This window comes from Pogonomyrmex barbatus, unplaced genomic scaffold (assembly GCF_055798465.1).
Source record: "Pogonomyrmex barbatus isolate J1 unplaced genomic scaffold, ASM5579846v1 scaffold10, whole genome shotgun sequence".
NCBI lineage: Eukaryota > Metazoa > Arthropoda > Insecta > Hymenoptera > Formicidae > Pogonomyrmex > Pogonomyrmex barbatus.
This window is the reverse complement of record NW_028297099.1, coordinates 4,744,853-4,768,739: the sequence shown is the minus strand read 5'-3', so window position 1 is coordinate 4,768,739 and position 23,887 is coordinate 4,744,853. Positions and strand designations below refer to the sequence as shown.

The following is a 23,887-nucleotide window of genomic DNA, read 5'->3' as shown; positions in this document are numbered from 1 at the left end:
AATATAAAACTAAATATTCATATAATTTCTAATTTAGGACATAAAATAATGTTAATGTTCTATATTTTGCGTGTGTGTGAAGCTGACACATTATTTCGTGGAAACTCATTAATTATTGAAAATTCTAATTTTATTTTTAATAGTTTTATAGTTCCGTTTAGATAAATATAATTCTGACCATTAAAATATAAAAATTACTAGGAGAAATTATCCCCATTTCATTACCATTTAGATACCATCGGGTTAACGTTTCTCATGTAAGATCTTTTTATATTTATTGCTAGATTTTAAATGATATGTCAGTTTCACGCATACACACACACATACACACACACACACACGCGCGCGCGCGCACATACATTTCGCACATTATGAAACGTTTTTGTTGTAAATATTTTTGTAAGCTTTGTTATGAATTGATTATAGTTGTAAAACATTTATGTCCTTCTTTTTGAGGAGAATAGAGGAAAAAGGAATTTTATTTTGGACAAATACAAAATAATTTTACATAAATAAGCAAATATGAAAGATAATTAATGCAAGTTTAGTCCTTTTTTGCTATCAATTAAATTGATCAAATCTGTATATATAAAAATGAATTTTATATTATTTTATTCTAATGTAAAAATGAAGATATAAAATGGAAATATAAAACATTATTTATAAATTTTTGTATCATTATTTTTATATATTGTACATCAAGCGTTAACTGTAAGAAACTTATTGCATCAATTAGTTAGATATACAAATATACTATTCTTAAAATAATGATATATCCTAGAAGTTTTATATTACAAATTCGAATCTTTTTCAATTTGAAAATGATTGAAATTATTTCTTTATAATATAATTAAATTAAGACATAATGCCTTATATATATATATATATATATATATATATATATATATATATATAAAGAACATTAGAAATTATAAAATATCATTACCTAAAATTTACAATAATTAGTACATTATCATTTTGACAAAATATTAAATGAAGCGAAAAATATATTAAACAACAATGTTTTGATATAAAAACCATTATTTCCATTATTATATAAAACTTTTTAATGTTTTAGTTTCGTATTATTATTTTGATCATTTCTCTTAAAATATTATATCTAGTAAATATATATTTGGCATTTACAATATTTTGCAATTAATATTTTAACAAACATAAGATAGATTGATAAATGATGATGTACCAAATAAGTGGCACTATGATTACATCTGGATACAAAATATATATACATACATACATACACACACACACATATATATATATATATATATATATATATATGTATATATGTATATGCAGTAGTATAAAGTTACAAATATAATCTCGTAATATCACTTCTGTCATACATTTTTTCCATCTTCTCGTTGTGTCACATACGAAACAAACGTGAAACTTCATATTATCGCTTTTTATTCGGATAATATGGACAAAGCAGGACGGATGTGTTGCCCGTATGCAAGGATTTATTTTTAAAGTACTTTCATATTTTTAGATTTTCAGCCCTTTATTTTGTTACTCGGTAAAAATATGCCGTCTGTTGTGACGGACATGTCGTCGTCGTTTCGTGCACGTGGCGCAACACATTTCTCGTATCGCTGATACATCGCACATGCGTCTGTAGTTTGCACACGATGGAACTATGCTATCTTTGCAATCTGAAAAGATTATATAAGATGAAAATAAAGATAAAGATAAAGAATATATATATATATATATATATATATATATATATATAAATTCTGATTGTGTACCAACAAACAGTTAAATAAATAAGTTAGAAATTTTTCTTATACATACTATAAAGTACAATAATAAAAAAGTAATAATAAAAATGAAGAAATCAATCAATCATTTTATTTGCAAATCTTTAGGGTTCGCTTAAACGGCATTCTATATGTTAATGATACTTGTAAGGCACTTTATAACATATTTATACACGCACGCGCGCGCGCACGTTAGGTGCATCGTATGCGCATGCAAATCGAGCAACGTCGCGTGTGATCTCATAAAGCAAGTCGTTACGAGCCGCGGTTTCCTCGTATAAATTCTAATTTCCCGACGCCTTTAGACAAGGCCATATTCCACAAGTTTGGACAAGCCAAACCATCTGTAATGTAACTAGCATAACTTAGCATTACATGCGGCTACGCGTTCTAATTCTCTCGGTTCCGTTATAACTCTGTTAGGTTGCCCCAAACTTCTCATTCAACATCAATTACAATGGTGCGATAAATGCGTCAGAAAAGCTTTTAAAGATATGTTTGTAGAAAGTATTTTGTGTAGGAACTGGATTATTAATATTGCATAGCGAAACATTTCGTAAAGACGCCTGTAATTGTGTCAAATGTTTCTTAAGAGAGATCATCTTTTTTTGTAGAGTATCTTTTGTGAAAATCTCAAAAACTCAGTATCTTCGCATATATTGTAATTATCTGAAAATAGCTTCAACATTTTATAGAGGATGTGCAGAGAAGGCTTTCAAGAGTATATTTTAATTGTGCGGATGTAATTACCATTTTTCTCGTTGGCACACTGCCGTCGATAATAACAGCGTTTTGTATCAAATGGTCTTCTATTGAGATTGCAATCATTTGACAGCAAGTCCGTCGCGCGATCACGACACTGTACTTCTCTGTGTTTAACTCCGGACTTCACGAGGCAAGTCGCATTGCAATTTCCCCAGTTTCCTGGAATTACAATTAATAAATACTATCGCGTAAAAACCTTCATAAATATCTAACTTCAAAATCCGCTTTTAGCATTCATAAATACTTATATCTTTTGGTTTTTATTCAATAACGCCATTGGTTTTTATTCATTATCATGTTTTTGATACATATATAAACTAGACCGTTTTTTATGTTTCAACATTTTCGTCAGATAACAAAATTTCATAATGTAATATGAATAAAAACTTTTATAATTTTATTTTATAACTTTTATAACTTTTATAACTTTTATAATTTTTATAATTTTAATTAGCGAAAAGAGAACATTTAATTGCGTATATTTAGAACAGAGGAACTATAGGTAGCGTCAATAAATCACACAAAGCGTCGATTGATAATTTACCGGTGATCCATTTTCCACTGTAACAGTCCTCGACGCTGTGCGGCTTGTTATTCGGATTACAATCGCCCGAGACGGAGCAGCTGACCTTTCTGCTTCTCTTGCCGTTCGAACAGTGACTCCACTTCGATACTGTCCACTTTGACTTGGTGTTGTACATGGAATTGTCTGGGTTCTCGTCGACGACGTTGTCGAATTCGAGGATCTCTGGCTCCTCGGTGGTGAGACTGTCAACTATCGTAATGCCGTCCTGCTCGTTCAGGCTGATGTTGTAGAATGACATGTCTTTGTTGTCGGTGTACACGATCAACGGTGCCTCCGAGGTGGGCCCGCACGGTGGTAGATCGGGGCACAGTCCCACTTCATCGGGCCGCGTGTGCTTGTCACAGTCGCGATCGGGCAGGGCCAGGTCTGAACGATCGGTACCCGCGCCAGAGAACACACACATCACCGATCTCTTGCGTAACGCACCGTCACCACATGTGACAGGACACATTTGCCATGGGCCTGCCCACCACCTGATATATCAAAAAAGTTAAAAAAGTACAATCTTTTTAAATAAGACATCCCCTTCGCTAACAATTCCTATTAATTTGTAATATGAATGTGAAATCAATAAATAATTTTAGTCGTACCGCAAGAATAAAAGATGGGAATTGAAAATCGAATAAAGTTCCATCCAACCGTTTCGAATTTATTTTCGTTTACGAGGCAACGATGTTTCTCGAAGTTTGTTGCTACAATCGCTTTATCGGTTTCGAAGTTGGTTTACCTTGCAGGGCAGGGATTCGAATTGCATTCGCGAGACTTCGGCTCCGGCTTTTCTATACCGTCACAGAAATGGTCTTCGACGATGCCACTTTTTCTTTCGTGACAGACCGTGTGCGAAGTTTGAGTGCCACCACCGCAAGTGACTGTGCAGAGAGTCCAATCGGAGGATACCCATGAGTATTCCGGAGCTCGAGCAGGTTCCTTTTTCGGCACAGTGTATTCGTAACGTAGTCCAAAATTGCGATAATTACCTCTGTAAATTAACTGAAACCAGAAAGGATATGAAGAAAGATTATTTATAATGGTTGAAATAAAAAGTGTGTGTAGACAATGTTGTAATCGACTCAACAAATTAAATAATATATTTAATGCGACTAAATAAACAAAATTGTTTTGTTTTAATTTCTGAATATTTTGTAATTATTGCGTAATTTAATAGTTATATTTTGTACTTTTATATGTTTTACATCTCAAGAATGTACTAACATAGACCGCGATGTCTTCCTTAATAGGTCCAGGGATTCTGATTTTCTCTCTATCTCGATCACGTTCATATAGAGCTGGCGTCCCGGCAACTTCGTACTCGCCCGCTAAAGTGATTTGCCTGTCCGATCACGATCTCAATTTCAGACTTTGATTATATCAATATTTCTTTCATTAAAACTTTAAACTATGCAATAGATAAAGAAAATATTGCGTTGTTTCATAAAAATATACATAATATAAAAATATACACAACTTGAGCAATCAAACGATGTGAGAATAAAAAAAAAAAAATAAATTATACAGCCATATTAGCTTTAAAATTATATTTAAGTTTATTATTAAAAATAAAATTATTATTTATATATATTTATAATATATTATAATATAATATATTATATTATAATTATTTATAATATATTATATTATAATTATTATATTATATTATAATATATTATATTATAATATATTATAATATAATATAATATTTATAATATATTATATATATATATATTTATAATTTTGTAATTTGAGATATACATACCGTTTTCCATTCAGAAAATACTTGTCAGAATTCGGAACGCCGATGCCGATGTAATTCTTGCTATTACCGACCTCTTCGATTTTAATGTTTCGCGAACCGGATGGTATGATAACAACTTCCTTGTATCCGGGACCATCGTTTTTGTCGTAAACGCCGCTAGTAGTCTCGCATTGAGTACCATCACCGTGACAAATACCGCAACGATCTTCCGTAGCCTCGGAATCCACCATCCAATCACAACCGACTTTCTAAAAATAAAAGTTATTTAATCTTTAAAATTGTTTTCGTTTCTTCTCTAAAAGTTTAAAATTTCTTAAATTTGAAAGGTAATTCTTTTGGAGAACACTGACCCTGCAGATGCCAGCGATGCACATGTCTCTGGTACCAACATTGCATGGAGTACCATCGAGAGCGGCTTCTCCCCAGGGTACGATTACACTTTCATCTGTATCGGTGCAATAAAGCTCGCAAGGTTCCGCTAAATGGAACGATGGAAATCAAATCTCGCATCGTAATTAGTGTTAAACCGCTGAATAATGCATGTAATTTTGGAACAGCATGAAGTTATGGAAATTACAACCGCGCTCGCATTATACAGCGTTTAAAAGTTCACTTACTCTGGTCGAAATACGGCAACCAGGTATAGTTCTTTCCCTTGTACTCTTTACCATCGTAGTTGCTGCATTGCACGGCCCGGAAACTTGGCGTGCCTTCCGGACACGGCTGCGTGTTGCAGATTTTGTAGCGCCGCCTCTCGCCTATGCAAAACTTTCCGCCGTGTGCGGGCTCCGGATGATCGCATTTCCTTTCGACAATCGAGACACCGGCACCGCAAGTTCTCGAACACTCGCTCCATGATCCCCACTCACCCCAACCGCCATCGATTTGCTGCGGTCGATCGACGATAGGCACGCATTCCTGATTTTGACACCACTACGCAAAGAGCAACACATGTCATTAAATTTAACATCTTCATGCAAAATTTATCTTCCTAAATAATAGATTTATAACGACAAATATTTTATGAAAAATATTAATTATTTTGTACCATATGTTTCCCGCAATTTGTTCCTGGAGCTGCCGGATGCAACATAGTAGTGCAAGAGCCGTCTACGACGCACCATAGTTTCGAACAGATCTGTAATCATAAATACCGTGTGGTCGTTTAAATCGGAGCTGATCCTAGTTGAACTCGGACTGGCTATTTACCATCTTTATAGGCTTTGTTTACCTCCTGCAACGGAGTGCAGACAGAAGCTTCTCTCACGCCGAATTGCAGCCTGCATTGGTGTTCGGCATTGTACATTGCACCAGGTGGCAAATCTGGATATGTATAATCATTACCTGCGGGTTCATCATCTAAACAATCGCCTTTTCCTTGGCTGGAAATCAAGAATATATACACATGCTACATCCTTTATTTATATTAGAAAATAAAATATTAATAGAAAATAAAAAATTACAGAATTCCAGTATTAACTTAATTTATTAAACATCTTTTATTTACTCTAAAAAGTTCGTGATATCCCTTCTAGAGCATCTAGACCATGCCACTCCGACAGCATCCACCTCAAAGGATGGCGTCATCACATGCAGGGTGTCGCCTTCGCGTTTACTGCAGCCGATTTTTTCCGTGTCGTGATACATTCCAAAGCTGAACAAAATATGCAGCAGAACGTTTAAAATTAAGGCATGTAAAACAGATATTATATCTTTTCAAATTTTTAATTTGTCTTTACTTTTTATTAATTTTTCAAAAAATATGTAATTTAACATTTTGAAGCATAGAATCTTTTTCTTTGATGGCTTTTTCTTTGATTATAATTTCTCGTTTTTGCTTACTTATGCCCTAATTCGTGCGTGATTGTATGCGCCAACGTGATCCCATTGTCCTCGTTGACGCTGCAGCTGCGATCTGGTTGACACATGCCAGCGACGTGCGCCACTCCCAGTGTACTGCAAGGAGTATTCGCACGTGAACAAATGTCCTCTCTCGTCACCAGGATCGCCACATCGTGGTGATTCGGGTGCGAATCGTCGGCGGGATTTAGCTTCTGCTGCCATTTGCAGAAATTGTATAGGGTCTTATCTGCGTTCACCGTGATGTCCAGTCCTTGCTGGGGCAGAAACGATTTATCTCGAGTAATCGCTCTGTCTATCGAAGGACACGAACGTACATACCATTGCACGTTTATCGCATAATTGATCTGAAAGCGACTTTGAACGTGGCGAAAATACCTCTGCGTCTTCCTCTTCGACGAGAATAATCCTGACCACTACGATGTTGATGAAATTGCCGATGGTTGGATCGAGGTAGAGCGCGGAAACCATGTTCATGATGGTTAGAAGATAAGTCTCCACGTCGCCGTCCTGGTGAAAAGCCATCATCGTCGTGTCAGCGACGACAAGAGCCTCGACATGACGCGGTGTGCTGATCGATCTTTTGGAACGATGCCACCGTTTCGCTTGATGATGTTTCCTTCGCCCACGGCCTTGAACTTGGACGAGGCCTGGTTGAGTTTGCCATTCGAGCCGCGTCTCTGTCAATCGACGCGGTTCTGTCGGATATTTCACGTGTTGTCATAATCAATGTAGTCGCTAATTTCTGTTTTCTTAGTGGCTGTACTTTTGACGTCACAGTTTATTTTTGGCCCTAACATTTTTAACAATATCGACTAAAAATATACGAATACTCGTAATTTTTGTCAACTGATCGAGTTAGAAGATAGCTTCCACATCACGGAACGCTAGGGTTGATTTACGCAGATTGGCAAATTGTAAGTCTACAATTAAGATCTTATTTGGTCCGTCCGATGGATCGGTCGGCTCGCCGAAATGGATATTCATTGTAGTTAATTACGGCTTTGCAGCGAATTGGATTATCCCCTTGTGGATAGTGCCTCGCCCTATAGAGAAACGTATCAACCGAACGATCTTACTTCTCTATACATCGACGCGCTCGTGCATGTTTAATCCATTGAAATGTAGAGTCGTCAGGAAGGATGGCTAGATCATAAAGTTGAAGTTATGCTAAAGATTACGAAGCGGTAATTTCGGGATTTGTAGTCGAATTAGATTTGGTAAATTGATTCGAACTATCATTCGAATCATCATACTGATCGATATTCGATTGCCGAAGACGTTTTGCGTAAATGTTTCACCCGCGCAGGAAATCTCACATATAGAGTTATGAAGCCATTGTATTACGGGCGAAAGAGGTACCAGAAGTTTGTTAAAATCAATTCTAACACCGCCATGAATTTCAATATTCTCGCGCGAGACTAAACGCTCTTCCACACCCTTTCTCTCGCCCACCCTGTTCTTCCTCCCCGGTCGGATATTATCGTCGGCGAAAAATAAAGGACAGACAAGGCGTCGATGACACGCCCACGTTCTGTACCACGGCGCGTCCAATTACATTATACGCGCAGACACATAAATACATGCGATACATATTACAAGAGAGGGCGAAAAAGCGAGAGGTGTGGGACGGCGGCAGCAAGTGCGGGGGACGCGCGTGCGGTTGTAGGGCGCGCGGGCGAAAGGCGAAAGAGGAACAAGAAGAAGATGTCGGGGTCTGTTCTCACCGCGGGTGCCGCAGTTTCTCTCTTGCTTCCTCTTCTTTTTGCGCCGTCGCTTGCTACGGCCGCCTGCGCCGATCTCGAGCTGCTGTTGCTGCTGCTCGGCCGAACGCCGGAAGATGAGATGAGGTCGGCCGGCTGTCGGTCCCCCGTAGACCGACGAGCGGGCACCGGCGCTTAAGTCGCCGCTCGTCGCTTCGTCGGCTGACAATGTGCCGCGTTTTTCTTCCAGGGACACGGCGACTGGTTCCACCCAGAACTCGCCATGATCGCCGTGCAACATACCTGCCTGAAACACAAAACCGGGTCTCGTATTACTCAAACATAGAGAGAGAAAGAGAGAGGGGGAGGGGAAGGGGAGGGAAAGAGAGAAAGAGAGAGAGAGAGAAAAATAGAGAGATTGGCGAGAGTCTCGTCGTGACCGACGAATACGAATGGACCGTTTAGCTTAAAAGTGGCGCATACGTCATCCTGAAAGGCTTGTTAATCCTCTGCGGTATAAAGGCGAGACCGTTGTCTCGATATTTTCAAGTTCTTTGCTCGTGTTATCTTGCGTTTACGAATTAGCTTCAGATATTGAAAGGGTACGTTTTATGTCAAAACTTCATATAAATTCTACTCTAAAAAAGCTTTTTATTAATAGTGGTACCATAATTATTTATTACAGCTTTTGAAACTGGTTATACAAGATATACATATCATGTATTTTAAAACATTTACATCATTCGAAATGTCAACAGATTCTACGTCTAATTAAGTGGAAGTCACGTTGTACGTTTCTGCTTAGAACAAAACAAATCGTGATCTTCAACGTGGGAAGAACAGCGGGCGCGAGAAATGGTAGACTTGTGGGGGCGTATCTCTTTGCAATTTTGCACGAACACCATCGACGGCGACGACATGCGGAAATATTAATGAGATATATGAGATTATAACGAACTCTTATGAAAGCGAAGCACGACCGAATTGATGGTGGCGTAAAATCTCTCTCTCTCTCTCTCTCTCTCTCTCTCTCTCTCTTTCATTTGGGTATTAATATTATATAAGTATGTTCGCCTTAAGTATGTACAAACACACATGCACACACCCGTGCACTTAGAAATTGAGTTTCTACCGAGTTGGTTTATATCAGCATACGACGCAGAGTATTATCCTTAGTTTCCATGAAGTATAAGTACTTCAATGTGGAAAGGACACCGCTCGACATCGCTCAACATCACGAGAGCAGGGGGGACGTTAATGCAAAGCTTATTAGAACTTGCCGCTCATTATTTCAACCATCAATCGCTATCTGACAGGAAACGGCGAGACCTGTCAGTGACCACGGGTGATTAATGCCGGAGCATAGCTACGGGCGTGCTAATCTGCAGCATGATCAACACCGATTCGCATTATTCTATTTCTTGTTACGAAGGTGTTAGAGCTCGGACCTCCGACGGCGCGCCGGGCGTCATGGAACAAGTATCCCGAAGGTCCATGCGATAAAAAAAAAGACGGGAGGACGGTTTCAGAGGTAGAAAAGGTAAAGGCTTAGAAGCTGGGACGAGATGACGTGTCGTGATATCCCGATTAACTGTCGAAGTAAAGTAAGGTAAAGCTTTTATGAACTGGAAAAAAGGATATCAAACGCATATGAAGAAGCAAATCTAAATACATACATCAGTTATCTTATTTAAACTTTTTTAACAAGTTTTTTAATTAGTTTTTAAAAAAAACATTAAGTATCAAAGTTTACATAATATTATTCGATATTAAAAGAATTGTATAAATTGATAATATGGCAAAAAATGTGATAATATTTTTCTTGCTATTTTAATAGTAAATATATCTTTGTTACAAGGAACTTTTTATTAGCAAAATATTTGAAGCAGGCATCACTGTGAATAAACTGCAGGAGTTTTATTTTTACAAACAATATACTACTAGAAATTCTATCTATGTTCGTATTAATTAGAATACATAATAAAATGTAATAAATAATAAAACCTAATAATATAATAAAATCTAATAACATAATAAAACCTAATAATCCATTATTATTTTACACTGCACCATTGAAACACCAGATTATCATTGTTAGTGTCACGAGGCAGGTATTCTCGTGCTGTGCGATGAAATAAAACGATCGACGAAGTGGTGCGAGAGAGGCGGTAAAAGGGCTAAATATAGTCGGGTCGAGGTGGCGCTCACTATTTCGATTAGCCCTCGACGCAGACCGTGAAAAATCACGGCGCCAGACTCACAAAGGCAAGGAGAAGGAAGAGGAAGAAGAAGAAGAAGAAGAAGAAGAAGAAGAAGACACGGGGCCTCGTCGTCGAAGGATCTCAAAGCGAAAAAGATTCGACCGTGACTTGACTCGGCATGAGGCCTCACGGCTTCTCCATCTCTTCTTCTTCTTTCCCCTTATCGTGTTGTCTTCTTTTATCGTATCTCTCTTTCTTCATCTACCGCTTTCTCTTTTTTTTTCTTTTTCTTCCTTACATATCCACAAATTTTGCTTGGCCATATAAGGAGTGATTTGTTACTGCGATATGCTTTGACGATGACGATAGGAGAGACGTCTCGTCGTTGACTTCGTTAATCCTTTATGGACCAAAAAACTTTGGGGAATGAATGAATATTCTGTCTTTACTGAATCGGATGTGCGAAATAATTATTAAATATTCCGAATATATTTGCAGAGAGAAATTCTATATCTTCAAGATTTACAAGAGATTAATAAGTAATAGTAATTTCCATTGATTTTTTCAGAAAGATTCATTTACTGATTATATAGAGTACACTCGAACAGAAAGACAAATATGACATTCGTAAATCGATCTGTACGCTCTCAGCCGAAATGAAATAATTGGGAGTTATGGTGCATATGTTACTTGCACTCGCGCAATATTTTATCCTTTAGTTGAGATCTCCGATTCGTCGATATTCACCGATCGGATTTAATTTAATAAATGCGACTGCGACTTCCATCCGCTATCGGATGAAATCTGAATTCAGAATGTTTGATATTGTAAATCAAATCGAATCATTATTTGTCTTTAAAAAAGTTCAAGTTGTTGAAAAATATAATATTTATTATATGATACAAATAAAATACAAATAAAAGTTGTACTTCTATATAATAAGATTCACGAGTAAATAATTATTATCAAAAAGTTTTCATTATTGATGCGTGATTAAATCGATCAGCCATGCTTTTACCGTTAATGAGGTTTCAGGATGCATACATATGAGAATACTATCGATTCTCCGATCTATTACACGTTCTCCATCGTTACTAGCTAAGAATTTGCTACCTTGCTTGAATGTGGCTAATTGGCAAGTAAATAAATTTCTATACTAGCATGACGGTTACCAGGAAGCCACTCGAATATTTCGTTTTTTTAATTGGCTGTATTGTATGGGCCAACAGAGAAATATATGTGGTATGTACCGTCGTATATTCGCACAAGATTCGATTAATTCCGCATATCGACTGATAATTTATGGCGGTTTACATTACAATCGTATCCTCTTCGGCGGAGGAGAAATTTCTATCGCGACGATGTGTGCGCTGCAAACCTGTGGCTGTATCTGTTGCGCCACTTTTAATTGTCGCGAATACGCAAGGGAACTGAGAAGTAAAACTAATCATCTGATCACCCGAGCGGACAAACGGTACGCCAGTATGACTCGAATTTAAGACTCAGACACGTGTAAAATGCTCTGATTAATTTTTCACTTTTTATTACAATTATGATGAAAACGTGATAAATTCACGGAGCGCGAATACGCATTTTCCGCGCCACAGAATCGCGAGCGCTGTAATTATTAATCCGCGCGCAACTCGTTGCAAACCGTTGCGACCCGGTCAATGTAAATTACCAGTTCGCTAATCGCGCTACCGCACACCCGCACTATCGACGCAATCGATCGTGACGATTGCACAAATGTCGATACGCGGATAGGAGGAGGAGTGCATAGCGATCGCGGTGCACGAAGAAAAATTGTACCGCACGAAAAGTTCCGCTCCATCCACGCGCGTTAACGCGGTCGCGATTGCACGTTTCCCAAGAGAGCCGTGGACGCACAAGGCGAATTCGATTAGCATAAAATCGCTCACACCAGGACCGTCGATCGCGGCCGCGAAAGCACGCCGATCCTGCTCGATCGACGGTGATACTCCATCGTACATGCCGGCGATCGTTAAAGGCGACTTTACCCTGCAAACTGGACATGGACATACGTCGCCGCTGTATGTATAAATTATTATTGAATGACCAACGGGGAATACCGATGGGCGGTCGCAACACCGAGACACGTCGACGCCCATGTTAGCGATCGACGAAGCCTACAACTAGGCTTTTACGATACGCATATTTGTACCGATGTCTAAGCGCGTATTGGCTCCCCCGATGGCGATTGTTGCGCGCACGCGAATATCTACTGTGCTTGTCGCGCGGTTCGATCGTCGCTGACAACCGTAAAAGACGATTAGGCTTGCCTGGTTGGCAAAGCCGATAACAATCTGCCGCCGTTACGGTGGTTCGTTGATTATCGCACCACCGCTGACCGCCGAGGGAAATTAATTATCGGAATCCATGGAAATGCTTGACCTCGGTGTCAAATGCGCGGTGTTAACTAAAGTCCATGATGTCGTTAATAATGATTTCATTTCCACGGTGCATAAACCACTGATTGAATTTTTATGTAATCCTTTTGCGATATAGTTTGGTAAACACAGATATGGAACAAAGCTCTCGGTAATATTTGGAAATAAACGTTATCATAAGAAGACAAAGCGCATGCTGCAATCACCAAAGTGAATCACGCAATTAAAAGTATCTTCCAATTGAGATCAATTAAACGGCAAAATTCGATTGCTTGCAAATTTTTTTCTCGTATTGCGTTATCACGAATATCGACGAGAATATCATTTTATTAATTTATGGAAATTAAAATTCGCCGTGACGTGTATATATAATAGGCTCGTCCGGTTTTAGTTCACTCCAATTACAATATTGATAATTGTCATTTACACACCCACTCGAAAAAGTTTTGTTGTTACCAAATGTAAAATTTGTTAATATTTGATTACAAATTTCCATGTTCCTTTTAAACACCATATTGCGTGATGCATGTAGATTAAATAAATGTCCGAATATTATGACAGAAATTCCAATTCGTTTATATACCATTCCGTTAATTAATTTATTTGGTTGTGATGCATCCCGAGCATTCGAGTTTATTTTGTAAATAGCAATTAATTCAGGAAAGTGCATCGCTTCATAGAATTTAGGCTTTGGTATCAGTTCCAGAAATTCGAACAATTCCGGATAAATCTACCACGGTTTTGCGCGGTGGTTTGCTCAATATGCATCTTTAGTACTGGGATTATGCTCTTCTGCCGTAGCGGGAAATTTAATAATGCGTTAATAAATTATTGTAAATGTCAATCGTCGTCGGAAACGTTACCACCGGTTATATGCGCGCGGTAATCACGCGAGAGATCGCCAATGACATCAGACTTTGTATCCGGCGAGTTATCTCCGTACAATCGAATGTGAGAGACGCATAAGCCGTCATGGGTGTGTTTCGCTGTCACAGCACCGTAATGCCGCGACAGAGACGAACAAGGTTAAATCGAGGATACGGAGTCGGTAATGAGATTATGTCCGGGCAAAAAGCGACGTATAATTCTTCTTTTGAGGTCTCTTAGACGATCGGCAGTCTCATGCCGATACGACGCTTCGCTCCACCAACATGCGTGGAATCTGCTCCAAGATGGACACTTGTACGATCCCTAACGGGATCGAAGAAGCTCTCCTCATTCCATGGAAACGAATTTTCGTCTTTGTTCCGCTTCTTTCTATGTCCTCGTCTTCGACGCTTCCGCGTACCGGCTGTACTCTGCGAAAATTCCAAGCGACGGCAACGACGTTCCCATGGGAACGCTCCAAACAGGATACGTATAACAGTTTACATGCGCTAATAGTTGCACACGTCAATTGACGTGTTTTATGAGGGATACGGGGCAAAGATGCGCGGAGAACGTGCGATTGCTACGGATGTCGTGATTATTGCGGCACTTGGCACTCAGTATCGCGCGAGAGTATGGCAGGATCAATCTTCTCAAGATATACGATTCCGTTGACTTCTGGAGTATTATCCCACGCTAGACGATACGGAGTAATGTCTCCCTCCTATAATCCTGTGTAGCTCCAACAGTTCATCATAGAGAACGAGATATGTTTTCCAAACGACCGAGGAAATCGAAACTAAATGTAATGTTTCTCATCCTCGACATGTTGAGGATAAGACCGGATGTCCGCTCGGGAGATAAGAAAAAGAATTTGGCCGCGAGAAGGGAAGATTACGATTTCGATGATGATAAATGCTTCCTGCAGGGGAAATGTGATTTATACCGTCATTAGAATAGTCGCCCCGGACATCCCGTGTAGGTGGTATATAATGATGGCTACTGCATGTGTGTTTGTCTCTGTTGGTTCTGGTTCGTTTTCCATGGCGGACGGATAGGAGATGCCTATAGCTATAAAAAAAGCGCCCGCGCCCAACGTCCATAAACACCCAGGTCGTAACGGTTATAGTGCATCTTGACGAAACTTAACGAGTTTAAGCTAGCATGCCGGATGTCCACGTCAATTGAAACCATAACCATAAAATAATCGATCGTCGAACATCGACTAAACAATTCTTAATAATTGAAATGTTGAATGCAAAAAGGAATTATTCTGATGTGAATATTTGACACGATCCGGTGTATCAAGATCTTTCTTATTTCCTATATATTTTATATTAGCGAAGGATGCTGCGATCGACAGGCCAGCGATACTGCAGCGAAGTTGAGTTCCATTATACCGGAAGTCTGTTCAGCTCCAGTGTATTTGGGAAGCAGGCTCGCAAAGTGATCGCACCATTAATCACGTGATCGAGCTTCTTATCAGCTCTTTACACGGGATGCTTCTTGAGTCTACGGGATGTTATCCGCAGATATTGCGGAATATATACGTATCGTAATAAAACGTCGGCGACCTTAATCGCTTTATCATTTTTTTCCCTTTCCACGTCTAAAAACGAGTGTCCCATTAAATCCACTAATTGCCGAAAGTAATAAGGACCACCCATCGTCGCTCTTAGATCCGACAAAATAGATACGCATTAATTGAACAGAAGAGCGACTCGCCACTTGATTAGCTATTACCGGTAATTATACGTTAATCGTGTATACGCGTGCTCGTAGAGCGGCGCTCATAGAGCCTGAAACCTGTTCCCCTACTGGAGAGCACATTGATTCGAATCGGCCGTATGTGCTTGTGTGGTACCGACCATATTCACGCCTCCTAGCCTTTCGCTACCGGGGGAGACGTGGTCGTAAATATTTGCCGCGGTTTACAGTATTGCGCATTATGTCGGACTCTCGCGGCCATGATTCTTTTACCGGGGCACCAATCGTATTTCAATTTTCCATTCTACAGGACGCATTCGCGAGAAAACGGCCGGCAGCCTCTCGGATTGTATTCGTTCGGGGCGCGCGGTGGCGGGGCCCCACATTGCATATACATATAGTGAATAATGCCGCGCGAAAGCCGATATCTCTCGCGGTCGCCTGTCATTGGCGCCGCAATAACGATCATTCTCATTTTTTTGCTCGGTACCCCACGGTGACAAATCGCTCTTTGTTGCGAAAGCGGAATTAATTGACCTATTGATTTATTACGCCCCCTTTTGTGCCGGGGTTTCACTTCTACGCACCGCGACTGGTCGGTGATATTTTGCTTTTTCGTAGAACACCGACGCCTTTAGATGACGGGGTTGATGATAAATCGACTAAGTGTGCTGATTGCTATCGGCCACGGTGGGTCGGTACGTATATGCATTAATTGTCGGTACTAATAGCGATAGAATGACGAACGGCGAGAAAACTGTTTCGGTCTGATGAGGCGATGATTCGATCTCGCCAAAGTTTATCCGATAAACCAATATATACATATTTTCGGGACGCAGTGAACTGATAAATTAAAGCGCGATGCCGATAATGAGAGAGCCGCCGTTGATCGTTTACTCACGGTGCACATGTTGCATCCATGTCGGTTGTAAAGAAGATATATGACGACGATATATTACCGCCGCACGAATTATTGACACGATAGCTGTTACTGTTGCTGATATAGTAACCGTCTTGCCAAATACGGTAACGGATGGCAATCCGTTATTGTAGAAATCTGCTATCTCTATGCAAGCGATAAAATACTATTCCTAAGCGAAATTGATTCAAATATATCTTTTCGCGACAATAATACGTCTATGAGAATAATGCAGCTTTCACAAAAATCAATATAACTTCTTCGTCGGGGATATCATTTCAATTATATTCGATGTTCCGCCAATTGATAAATTCGAACGGAAAGCATTCGCGTCGCTAAAGGCTAAGTTTGTAATGTTTTCGCGATACCGCTTGTATTTCAATTCCTCGTCCATTGGGATGTTTCTGGGTAACCGCGGAATAATTCATCGGGACAGTCTTCAAGGAGTTGTTTCGAACTCGGTCTCAACGGATCGTGAGTAATGTGCGGTAGGAGCCGATATTTCTTGCCGCCGGCTGTCGTTGCACTTCGCAATAACAATTATTTTCAACGACTTTTTTTTATACAGCTACAACTTGGGGGAATTGGCGGGAGTGGAAAGCGCGGAAAAGCGGAATTGATGGAGTACCTGGAAATGCCAGCCGTGTGCGCTGCGATTTATTTTGCGCAACGAGCGGAAGATATTTGCTCATTACCCGAAAACGTTCCCGAACAGATAACATTGACATCACCAATCAATCATGTAATTTGCATACGTCGTGAAATATTTACATTAGAAGCACATTCCCTAAAGAATCTTGGAAATTTATTTTATTCAGAGAAAATTTAAAATACATAATTGCAAGGATTGTTTAAAATTGAAAATTCTGGAATTATTTTAGAATTCTGGCTTAGCGGTGAATAAAATTAAATTTTTCTTCTCGTTTAATTTTATTAAAATATTAGTATGATTAAAGATAAACTTTTTTTAGATTGATTATTATAAGAAGATTATTATAAGCTATATATTTTTTTAAAGATTATAAATATGTAAGAACGTGATAATAATATAATCTCAAGCTATGCGTTTAATATCTATAAAGAAACATTATATATTACCGAGATGAGATGATGGCAGCGATTACAATTGCGAACGATCAATCGAGATATAAAACGCGACGCCATTACGGCGTTCATTTACGATATGGTGATCTGTGACGAAACTAATTGCGCACCGCTACCTTCGTTCAGGAATAATGCTAACGACTTATACACAAGTGCTGTTCGTTGAAGAAGAGTCACGCGACAAGATGCATGTCTGTGGTGCATTTTGCAGTCGCCGTGACTGGAACCTATCGGTTCTCGCGATCGTTCTTGGAAATTTAATAGACACGTCCCGACGTAGTATCCTTGATATTCATCCGATAGTACTAGCTCGCGTTCTCGCACCTATAGAGTGTTCGTGCGCTTGTGCTAAAGATAAGCGGGCTAAAGGATCCGCTTCTTGAAGCCTTGCGAGGATAAAGTCTACCCCGTTTGTCCCGCAGGCCGGAAATCCTCGTCCGTCGTCGGAAAAGAAATCTCGACTGTGCCTGATAAAATTTTCGTGCGAAAAACGATTTAGATGGTAGTTCGCGAACGTATGGCTAGGTTTATCAAGAAGACTGTGGCGACATTCACCCGCAATCGTGGGTAAAAGACCGGGGTTGGCGGAAGATAAAATTAATTACGATACACGTTTTACTCCCTTCGGTGGAAAGGGTAACATAGTGGGCGAGATATCACGAAAGAGATTGCTTCACAGATAGCGAGGGTGTCAGATGATAAATTTAAACTCATAAACTTAAAATTTCAATTTCACTCTCGTCTGATGTTAACAGTATAAAACAATAAAACAAGTTCTTCCTAGATAAACTCTAGTTCATTATTGTAAAAATTTTTTTAATTTATATTAAATTAATATATTATAATTATAATAATAATTTATATTAAATTTATATTAATTAGATGATATAAAATTGAAAAAAATTGAAAAAGACAGCAACGTAATATAAATCTTTTACATATATTTAGAAATGAAAAAAACATCAAAATAAAAATCCATTGTTTGTTTATCGAATTATATTATCCGAAATAAATAATATAATGTAATTTGAGACCACTCGACCCGACTTCGAAACGCAATCAATGTTCGGAATAGCGAAAAGGATAATCATAGTCAGATTCAATTCTAACTCAGCGTTATGCCGCCACAATAGTGGCTACAATGGAGGATTGGCCCAAGGGGATAAGACCATTACTGGGCAAGCCTGGAATTACTGAACATTATGTATCGATGCCAATTACATTTGGTCTCTGAAACGCATACGTACCATATATACGCGTGTGCAATCGCGTAGTAATATAACTCTGTGAGAATCGAGATGATTGCTCCGTTTATACTATGCGCAAATATGCGGAGATCTGTGAAGCAGGTGACACGGCATCCCGAGTAGATTATCGCCAATTACGACGATTGCTCGCAATATTGCATCGATGGGTATAATACATTCCGTGATCACAGCAGGGATGAGAGAAATATAACTATCATATCATTTACGATACAGTAATTTGAGAATCAAATGATTCGATATGCCCAAGAAAATTTGCATTTCGTATTGTTTCCGAAAAATCCATTATAATCCATTGTAATTTGAATTCTGAATCCATCGGTACAATTTATACTTTCATGTTGACGTTTAAATTAAAACATTAATAAAAATTAAATTATGACATATTCCACATGTATAAAATATAAAAGAATATTTTTATATTTTTGATAAGCCTTGCATTAACGATAAAAGAGTTGAAGCTTATCAACCCATCTTAACGTTGACAATTCATTTACTACGAAAATTTACAAGACATTTAATCTTGGTTTAAAGTTAGTGCGGTTTATATGATCCGCCGCTAAATAGGGTCTTAAGTCTCGCATAAAAGTCGTACGTGAGTGGCACGAGTAGGCTCGAGTTTTATAGCGGTTACGCGTTGAAACCACCTCCTCTCATACGGGGGCCTCTGTATCGCAGATTTTACGATCCAATAAAAACGAGTATCACCCATGAGAGGTGTAAGTACACTAACGTAGGACCTCGATAAACAGAGTTGCACATGTAAAATATCAAATAGCTTGTACATGTTGTAATCAGCCGTTCGAGAGGATGATGAATGAGAGCGTACGTTAATATACAGAAATCTGCTCGTTATTACAGAGAGTTATTACAGAGTTATTAGAGAATTTTTTGTTTCGTCATATTTTTAGTATTTAGTTATATACTTGGTCGCAAAGTGGCTCTACTACCACGAATCTTGATCTTTTAAATGGAGAAAATCCGAATTGATTTTCCCAATGCGCGCAGTGCCCTCGGCATAGAAAAGCGGATTTATCATACTCTGCTCTGGATAGAAATATTTTGTCTATATCTGCACAAGCTGACTCCGTGGCGTAGTTGCGAGGCGCTTCGATTTCGCGAAATTTCGTGTCTTTATAATATACACGCCTGATGGAACCGATTATCGCGGCCGTTGCAGTTTCGCGAGGCATCCGGAGAAAATTGAGCAATTATTCGGTATTGCGTGAGAACCGGATGTCCATAAAGACGAACTCGACCAATGGATTCGCGCTATTCGGTCGATGGGACACCCAGAGCTAATGTCGGGGTAGTCTTACTTTGTAAATGTGTGTGTGTGTGTGTGTGTGTGTGTGTGTGTGTGTGTGTGTGTGTGTGTGTGTGCGTGCGTGCGTGCGTGCGTGCGTGTGTGTATGTGTATGTGCATTTTATAATGCATGTACGTGGACGACTAGGTGCGCCGCCATAAATCTGCCATGCCATGGCAAATTAAATCATTATCTGGAAGCTACGAGCAAATTGCGCTGATGCATGCTCACAGGCCCCTTCTCGTACGTCGTTCGTTCCTCAACACATTGTGCCGACGTGCTTCTTTTTTCCCCGTCTTCGCATTCCTCCATCCGCCCTTTATACCGCCGTTACCGCGATTTTACGCGCGTCCGCGCGTAGGAAACTTCACCGGTGTTTTCTCTTCTTGCGGCTCACACGGCGGTTTGCAGTTATAGCGCATGAACTAATACACATAAATTTCAGGTCGAGGATGATGATAAAGAGGCCGCGGCAGCGGTAGCCCGAGGAGAGATCCCACGTTGTTTTGCGCTGAGCTTTGCGCTGGAAAATTTTCAACTTTCCGCGGCACAATCTTTGTTATATTTGGCGCGCCGCCTCCATTTCTGCCATTCTAGGTGTGCGTCATACATAATGAACATATATTTTCTTTAAAATGCATTAGAAAAGTAAAGAAAATGCAGACACAGTAAAATCTTAATTAGCTGTAAGAGAATTTTGAATTATCGCTCTATTTATTATCCTAAATTAGGAAATTGATCTCTATCATGCGATACTTTCATTTGCATAACGGCGCATTTTGCATTATACATGCATCGAGTCCCATCGAAATAACATGCCAATAATGTAAATGGCGTCACTGGAAAATAATTTTTGAAAACACGTTTACCAGAGAATTCTTGTTCGGTTGAATTCTCATTTCGACAGTTCCGGTTCACTTCGTCGCGACATTGATAAAAGAAGTGTATTTTAGATAAGCGATAAATCACCCTTGAAAAATTGGCTCGTACGCCGCAGCCAGGCTATACGACCCGATTTCGTTCAAATTGTGTGCAAGCTGTTGGCCGTGAGTCGTCGGCCAGACCCATTAATTAATCGACACAGTTAATGACCATCTGATTTTTAGATAGAGTAAGAAAAAAAAACGACAATCTTGTCGTCAATCAAGAAAATAAAGTGCGGAAAATAAAGTGCAATTTGTTTTTTCGCATACTGCCTTCGGGTCGCAACGCATAGTTCGTTGCAGCTCGTTGCAAATTTGCCGTTGTACGAAAGAGCAAGCGTACGTAATATGATTGATTTAGAATCACTGTGCAGACCATAGTGAAAAGATCTAACGAGCTAAAGCACGTTTCGTTGACGTAGAATCTTAAAGGTACGCTCGCGGTCGTTCGCGAATAAGATAACGCAAGCTAATCATTCACTTGATATATCAGCTGTCACCCATTTACTGCGAACGCATGAGGTTCTTTCTTTCAAAGACAGAAGAATTTTATCGAGCTAACTAAACTTCGTATCTGGTCACCGATGCGAGTCCACCCAGCGAGCAGATATACAATCCTGATTGCAATGTCTAATGGTTTATAACTTAACCAGCGGAAACCTCACGTTCGATTCTCGTTTCTTATACATCGAACGATTAAACGCATTGACAGCACAGATTTTATCTTTCGTTATACTCTTCATACGACTCAGAATTACGAGTATATTAATTAATGTATTAGTACGCCGGGAATAATAGAGAAGTTGATTTCTGTCTACAAATTGCAGTGACAATTCAATTGCACTTGCCGCGTTATGTCACCTCAAATTTTGCCTGCTTCATTTAGCTTCTAATACGATTCGACATATCAGTGTGTAAACGATCTTCGATGATTTATAACTTCATTTGCTTCTGTTTGACAAGACAAGAAGAAAAAAATAATTTAATTAAAAAATAATAACGAATTAAAAAATAATAATTTAGATTAAAAAATAAAAAAGTTAAAAATTAGTCCTATTATGCAACATTGTTTTATATTTGTCGTCTCTTCCTCTTCTTCTTTTGGTACGAAATCACGGCAAATCAAAGTTATAATTTCGTTAGAAAGTTACTGTACTGGAACGATTTCTGATAAATTTAAAATTTTTAACGATTGCAAACGCGACGCGAATATCGACTTGTGTAAACGCGACCTATTGGAAAATCGAAAGTGTAACTCACCAGACCATCGCAGGCGGACAGGGCGACGCGGGAATTCCGATGGCCCTTAATGAATCCTCGATAATGACATTTGCTGCCATGACTTTTCGCTGGGTTGCGGACGTGAAGATCCCGTTTCCGCCTTTCCACGACCATTGCGGGGCCGATGAAGTTGTCGACCGCTGTCAGCTCGAGGTGGTACTCGTTACCGGCTACTGCCACTCGATAATGAACGATTGGTCCATCTTCGTGATGGTGATGCGTAACATTTTTCGAGATAAAATCGCCTCGGTGATTTACCTTTCGCGGTATCACAATCTCATGATTGTGCAAGTGTTCCTGTAGAGTGTACACCCCTGAAAATATAAAAAAACCAATTACATGAAAAGATTTAATAATGCAAATCTTTATCTGTCACGATTTCTGATATTCTCGCTACAACGCTTTTCGCAAATATTATAAATATAAGTTGATAGTGATTTCAAATTTCTATATGAAAGAAAAAAAATATATTTACTTTTACAAATTTCTTTTTACACCATTGTCATCACGTGCGAAGCTTTTCACTCGATTGTCTGATAAAATATTGCATTTATTAAGTGTTTGTCATTTTTCATTCAGGTAGTAAATCATAACGTTTATTATAAGCGAAAGTAGGCTCGTAAAAGCTAAATGTTCAGAACGCAGAACATGCGACAGATACCATGAACCCACTGCAATAATTTGCGATTGATTTAGCACACTCTGACACACTTAGAAAAGCACCGCTCACTACGTTCGATTAACGCTCTCGTTAAGCGCCGCCATCGCCGACGAGATAGATGACCAAGCGAGTCGACCGGTCGGGTTTCTTCGACACGCCTAATCTCTCATTGTGATGGTTCCGGGAGACAAATCCTCGGACTGAGGTAAGATCATGTCTCTCGCTGATGTCTCAGAGCGAACGGAGACCTAAGCCTCTCGCGTAAATTACGAGACATTCGAGAATGGATAACCAATATCGGGAAGATTTACTTAGCCATAAAGTGACAATAGTGAACCGAATGTATCTATTCGTGATAATTACATTTCGCAATGAGCTTTTAATTTTTCATCTTTTTTCATTCTTTAAAGAAATTTACATGTGAGGTCAAGTTGCACTTTGAATTGGCAACATGATAAATCATGGCATCATTGGCCGTAGCTTCGATTGATTGTTCCTATTCTTGACTATTGTTACTGATGATCTAACGCGTAATGGAATAATTGTAGTTAACCTTTGTCTATGGCGAGTCGAAAGAAAAACATGCAGTCGAGAACGCAGACGCGGTTCAACTGCGGCAATATGTCTTCATATAAGAACCGTCTGACAGTGTCGTTATGGTCCCGTCTGCATGTCGATGATGGACATCGTCTGCAGGAAAATGCCTGTGGCTATCTAGTTATTTTTAATATTTCTTCTACTAGAAGTCAGTTCGTGCTGGTTGAATCCGATTTTCAAAAATTGAGATGTAATA

At 39.2% G+C, this 23,887-nt stretch overlaps 1 protein-coding gene across 5 annotated transcripts in view; it reads right to left on the bottom strand.

The window, feature by feature from the left end:
* Positions 1-656: 656 nt before the first annotated feature.
* LOC105432641 (A disintegrin and metalloproteinase with thrombospondin motifs 7) overlaps positions 657-23,887 on the bottom strand; it is a 67,474-nt gene continuing 44,243 nt past the window's right edge. For 3 of the 5 annotated variants that reach the window (XM_089070480.1, XM_089070483.1, XM_089070482.1), the window contains 15 exons: positions 22,413-22,747; positions 8,476-8,758; positions 7,127-7,446; positions 6,731-7,005; positions 6,396-6,542; positions 6,120-6,270; positions 5,937-6,026; positions 5,506-5,821; positions 5,239-5,366; positions 4,889-5,136; positions 4,348-4,465; positions 3,863-4,125; positions 3,094-3,608; positions 2,535-2,708; positions 657-1,676 (listed from right to left, as the gene is read on the bottom strand). In XM_089070480.1, coding sequence (XP_088926606.1) covers positions 1,534-1,676; positions 2,535-2,708; positions 3,094-3,608; positions 3,863-4,125; positions 4,348-4,465; positions 4,889-5,136; positions 5,239-5,366; positions 5,506-5,821; positions 5,937-6,026; positions 6,120-6,270; positions 6,396-6,542; positions 6,731-7,005; positions 7,127-7,446; positions 8,476-8,758; positions 22,413-22,747 — 3,506 coding nt within the window. In that variant the 3' untranslated portion in view covers positions 657-1,533. Of the gene's footprint in view, positions 1,677-2,047; positions 2,129-2,534; positions 2,709-3,093; positions 3,609-3,862; positions 4,126-4,347; positions 4,466-4,888; positions 5,137-5,238; positions 5,367-5,505; positions 5,822-5,936; positions 6,027-6,119; positions 6,271-6,395; positions 6,543-6,730; positions 7,006-7,126; positions 7,447-8,475; positions 8,759-22,412; positions 22,748-23,887 lie in introns of all 5 variants that reach the window. The other 2 variants (XM_089070484.1, XM_089070481.1) reach the window with 2 other exon arrangements.